Consider the following 5,341-nt stretch of genomic DNA (forward strand, 5'->3'; position numbering starts at 1 on the left):
TGCCCTTCCACCATGGGGTCTACTGTGCTGGCAAAGTGAGGATTGATGGGACTCAGAGAGCAGCACAGGCAACTTCACCAATAAGATACATTTCCAGCTGGGCCCAGTGGCTCATGCCTGTTATCCGAGCACTCTGGGAGGTCCAATCCGTGCAGTCCATGCCCTACTGTCACCTCCCTCCCCTCTGCTTGGCCGTGGCACGGAACTGAAAGACAGGGTAGGAGGAATGAAGGAACAGGAAGGGCATGGAACAGCTTCATTAGAGACTAAAACAGTGTCAAATGTCACCACCTTAAAGTTCTTCTTATTTATTTATTTTTTTAAAGACAGAGTCTCACTCTGTCACCCAGGCTGGAGTACAGTGGCGCCATCCCGGCTCACTGCAACCTCCGCCTCCTGAGTTCAAGCGATTCTCCTACCTCAGCCTCCCAAGTACCTGGGATTACAGGCACACACCACGACACCCGGTAATTTTTGTATTTTTAGTACAGACAGGATCCCATCATGTTTGCCAGGTTGGTCTCAAACTCCTGGCCTCAAGTGACCCACCCACCTCGGCCTCCCAAAGTGCTGGGATTACAGGGGTCAGCCACCGTGCCCAGCCTCCACCACTTTTAAGTTCTACCCTACACCTGTTAAACTGTCGATCTAAACAGAAATCTTTCTTTTTTTTTTTTTCTTTTTTTTTTTGAGACAGAACCTCACTCTGTTGCCCACGCTGGAGTGTGGTGGTGCCATCTCGGCTCACTGCAACCTCCGCCTCCCAGGATCAAGTGATTCTCCTGCCTCAGCCCCCTGAGTAGCTGGGATTACAGGCATGAGCCACTGTGCCCTGCCTAGAAACCATTTTTTAGTCTGAAAAAAAAAAAGTGAGAAGCCAGCAGGCAGGATAGTAAGGTCCACTTACGCAGTGTCATGTTCCTATGAGTGGATTTGGTCTTCAGGGGGAAACTAGACAAGCAGGAGACAAGATCACCCGCACCTGCTGATCTCTTTCATTCTATTCATTTGCTTATTCACTCACTTGTTCAATCAGTAAGCATTTGTTAAAGACCTAGTATGTACCAGGCAGTGTTCTAGGCGCCTGGAACATAGCAGTGGGGGGAAAAATTCATGAAGCCTTTATTAAAGTGGAGGAGTGGCCGGCACAGTGCCTTAAACACCTGTAATCCCAGTACTTTTGGAGGCCAAGGTGGGCGGATCACCTGAGGTCAGGAGTTCGAGATCAGCCTAGCTAACATGGTGAAACCCCATCTCTACTAAAAATACAAGGAAAGTAGCCAGGTGTGGTGGCAGGCACCTGTAATCCCAGCTACTCTGGTGGCTTAGACAGGAGAATGGCTTGAACTCAGGAGACAAAGGTTGCAGTGAGCCGAGATGGTGCCACTGCACTCCAACCTGAGCGACAAAGCAAGACTCCATCTCAAAAAATAAAAATAAAATAAAATAAAGGAGTGAGACAATAAACAACTGAATGGGTAAACTCATAACATGCCAGAAAATGAAAGATACTATGAGGAAGAGTAACGCAGAGCAAGAGGAAGGAGACGAGGGTGTCTGTGTGTGCGTATGTACATGAGCGTGCATGTACGTGTGTGCACACTCTTGGGGACAGCATGGTCATAGAACACCTCATGGAAAAGGTAACCTTGTGCAGAGACCAACAGGAAGTGAAGGAAAGAGCTACATCGATATTTACAAGAATATTCCAGGCAGGAAGAAGAGCCAGTGCAAAGGCCCTGAGGCAGAAGTGGGTTTGGTGTATTTGCAGAACTGCATGGAAGTCAGGGTGGCTGGAGGACAGGAGAGTGGGAGCCTACGGGATCAGAGAGGCCACCGAGGGCCTGGTAGGTCATCAGACACTCTCAGGTTTTAGAAGCTGTAAAGGGGGAGCCACTGGAGGGCCTGAGCAGAGAAGAGAAGTCATCTGACTTCCATTCAAAAAGGATCATTCTGGCTGCTGTGCTGAGAAAATGTGGGCGGGAGCGGGGAGAAGAGATGGGAGACTAGAGTGATCATTGAAAAGAGAGGATGACGGGGACACGCAGTTGAGGTAGTGACCAAGGGGTAGCAACCACTCCACATATTCCCAAGCTAGAGCTCATGGGATTTGCTGATGGACTTGAATGAGGGATAACAGAGAAAGACAGGAGCCAAGGATGACACCAAGGTTTGCGGCCCGAGCAGCAGTGGAGTTGCCATTGACTGTGACAGAGGACCCTGGGGAAAGACCACGTTTGGGATAAGTCAGGAGTTTTGTTTTGAACATACTAAACCGGAGGGAGCTAAGGAAAGAGCTCCCAAGGAGGGGAAGATCCCAACCGATCCAGTTGCAGAAAGATGTTCAGAACAGGGTTTTTGGTGGTTTTTTGTTTTTGTTTTTGACATGAAGTCTCACTCTTGTCACCCAGGCTGCAGTGCAATAGCACGATCTCAGCTCACTGCAACCTCTGCCTCCCGGGTTCAAGTAATTCTCTTGCCTCAGCCTCCTGAGTAGCTTGGATTACAGACACACGCCATCAAACCTGGCTAATATTTGTGTTTTTAGTAGAGACGAGATTTCACCATGTTGGCCAGGGTGGTCTCAAACTCCTAACCTCAGGTGAATTCACCTACCTCGGCCTCCCAAAGTGTTAGAATTACAGGCATAAGGCAGCACTCCTGGCAGAACAGTTATTTTTTAATAGTCTGAATGTTTTTTTATTTTTCTATCCAAGATTTTTTGCGTTAATTTTGTTGTTGCTTTTTGTTGGGGGCACAGAGCAGATACAGGCCCTTGCTGTGTCACCCAGGCTGAGCACAGAACAATCACAGCTCACTGCAACCTAGACTTTCTGAGATCAAGCAATCCTCTCACCTCAGCCTCCTGAGTAACTGAGACTACAGGTGTGCACCACCACTCCCAGTTAATTTTTATTTTAAAAATGTTTTGGTACAGTCAAGTTCTCACTGTGGTGCCCAGGCTGGTTCACAAACTCCTGGGCTCAAGCAATACTCCCACCTCAGCCTTCTGAGTAGCTGGGACTATAGGCATGCACCACCGCACCCAGCGGCTAAATTTGGGCTTTTTTTTTGTAGATACAATGTATTAGTCCTTCCTCACACTGCTAAGAAAGACATACCTGAGACTGGGTAATTTCTAAAGGAAAGAGGTTAATTGACTCACAGCTCAGCATGGCTGGGGAGGCCTCAGGAAACTTACAATCACGGCAGAAGGGGACGGAAACACATCCTTGTTCACACAGCCGCAGCAGGGAGAAATGCCGAGCAAAAGTAGGGGAAAGCCGCGTATAAAACCATCAGATCGTGTGAGAACTCACTATCATGAAAACAGCATGGGGGTAACCACATTCACGATTCAATTACCTCCCACGACACGTGGGGATTATGCTACAATTCAGGATGAGAATTGGGTAGGGACACAGTCAAACCTTATCAGATGGGGTTTCACCACATTGCCCAGGCTGGTCTCAAACTCCTGGGCTCAAGTGATCCTCCTTCCTTGGCCTCCCAAAGTGTTGGGATTATAGTCATGAGCCACCATGCCTGGCCTGATCGTTTTTAATATAGATTGCATTAACATGTTTTTTATCGTGATGTCTGAGGTTTTGGGTGCCCCCTTAAGTTGTGCACCTGAGGTGAGTGCCTCACTCCCCCTTACCCTAGTCCCAGCCCTGTTCTTGGGAAACTGGAGTGCAGGGAGGCCCTGCTTTTTCAGCCACAGCCACAGAGCTCCTGTGTTTCTCCCCAGGCCTCCCTGCAATACACCTCCAATGGCAATTGGTACCACACCTGCGGAGGGACCCTGATAACCAACAACTGGGTCCTGACGGCTGCCCACTGCATCAGGTAACTGCCATTCCCTGGGCACTTGGCCTGCTCACCAGCTGGTGCTCATTTCTGAGCTGGGGGCTTAAATGGCCTGAACCACACTGCATAAAGCAGCCTTGCAAATAATCACTAGCCTGGCCAAGACACAAGCTATAGTCAATCAATGGTTCAGTGTGTTGGCCCATCAATGTCAGTACATGGCATAGATGGGGTGTCCTGTGCCAGGTACTGAGGGAGGATGAGGAGAAGGGGAAGGCCTAATCTCTACCCTCTTGGGGAAACTATATGTGGCCTCTGGATCTGGAATTGGGTTCCCTTGAGCAACTTGACTTCTCAAAGCCTCAATACCATCACCTGCAGAAAACAATGGAGTAACAGAATTTAGTGTGAATTCAATGAGTTGATTTACTAAAGGGCCTGGCACTTTGTAAGTGCCCAGTGAAAGCTAATTCTGAATTATAGACTAATTATAAAGGCCCACGAGGTTCTGCACCGTTGTTCACTTTTCCTCTTTGTTGTCCGTGACCGCTGCTCATCACAGCTGGAACTCACCGGGGCTTCTGCTGGGTCCGTGTGACTCCTTCCAGGAGTGATCCCTTCTCCCATCTAATTTATAATAAGCTCTAGGAGGTTTTAAGGAAAATAATAGAGGCCTACAGTTAGGAATCCTGGCTTCTCGTTCTGGTTTCTAACTAACGGTGGGACTCTGGGGAGGTTACGCCTCTCTGGGCCTCGGTTTCCCCATCTGAAAATGAAAGGTGGGAAAAATGTCCTTGAGAGCAAATAACTCCTGTTTTCTCTGTGTTCATCTCATTCCCTCCATAATACTATAGAGTTTGTGTTATTACAACATTTATTTTATATTATAGTCTACAGTTAGTATAGTAACAATTATTATATGATCATAGTTCTTACGTTACATACTTTAGGCTCTATTATAACTAACTGATTGTCCCAGGGGAGGAAAGATCCCCAAGCCCAAGCCCCAACTAGTGGCTCATGCAGCAGCCAGTTACTTGGGTCTATCCCAACATTATCCAAAGCCAGGCCTCTGGAGGTGACCCTCTCCCTGGGCCCCCTTTCTCCCAGCTCCTCCAGGACCTACCGCGTGGTGCTGGGACGGCACAACCTCAACATTGTGGAGTCCGGCTCGCTGGCCGTCAGTGTCTCTAAGACTGTGGTGCATCCGAACTGGAACTCCAACCAGGTCTCCAAAGGGTTCGTTACTGTCTGGATGCACTTCGGGATGAAGTTGTCAGGGAACACATGGGGGTCTCACAGAGGCAAGGGTCTCAACTCCACCACATGCCCTCTGCTTTTCTATAGGGAGGGAGAAGGAGCTCTGGTCTCTTAGTTGTGGAACCAGCTCCAAAGATGTCTCGGGTGGGGATGTGAACTGGGGAGGGAGAAGCAAAGACTGCCAGAGTGACCTGGGTTTGCTGCCAGTCAAGCCTGCAGGGCCCCTGTCCGCGGAGCACGTATCTACTTCATGCCAAGTCCTGGGGACACA

General features: G+C 48.9%; 1 protein-coding gene across 1 annotated transcript in view; it reads left to right on the top strand.

The window, feature by feature from the left end:
- The window catches only part of LOC105529613 (chymotrypsin-like elastase family member 2A), a gene marked incomplete at its 3' end in the record, with an annotated part of 41,633 nt that overhangs the window by 30,813 nt on the left and 5,479 nt on the right, over positions 1–5,341 (top strand). The window contains 2 exon segments of the mRNA XM_011966792.1: positions 3,752–3,849; positions 4,921–5,049. Of these exon segments, the coding sequence (XP_011822182.1) occupies positions 3,752–3,849; positions 4,921–5,049 (227 nt within the window).

This window comes from Mandrillus leucophaeus, unplaced genomic scaffold, assembly GCF_000951045.1.
Source record: "Mandrillus leucophaeus isolate KB7577 unplaced genomic scaffold, Mleu.le_1.0 Scaffold773, whole genome shotgun sequence".
Classification (NCBI taxonomy): Eukaryota; Metazoa; Chordata; class Mammalia; order Primates; family Cercopithecidae; genus Mandrillus; species Mandrillus leucophaeus.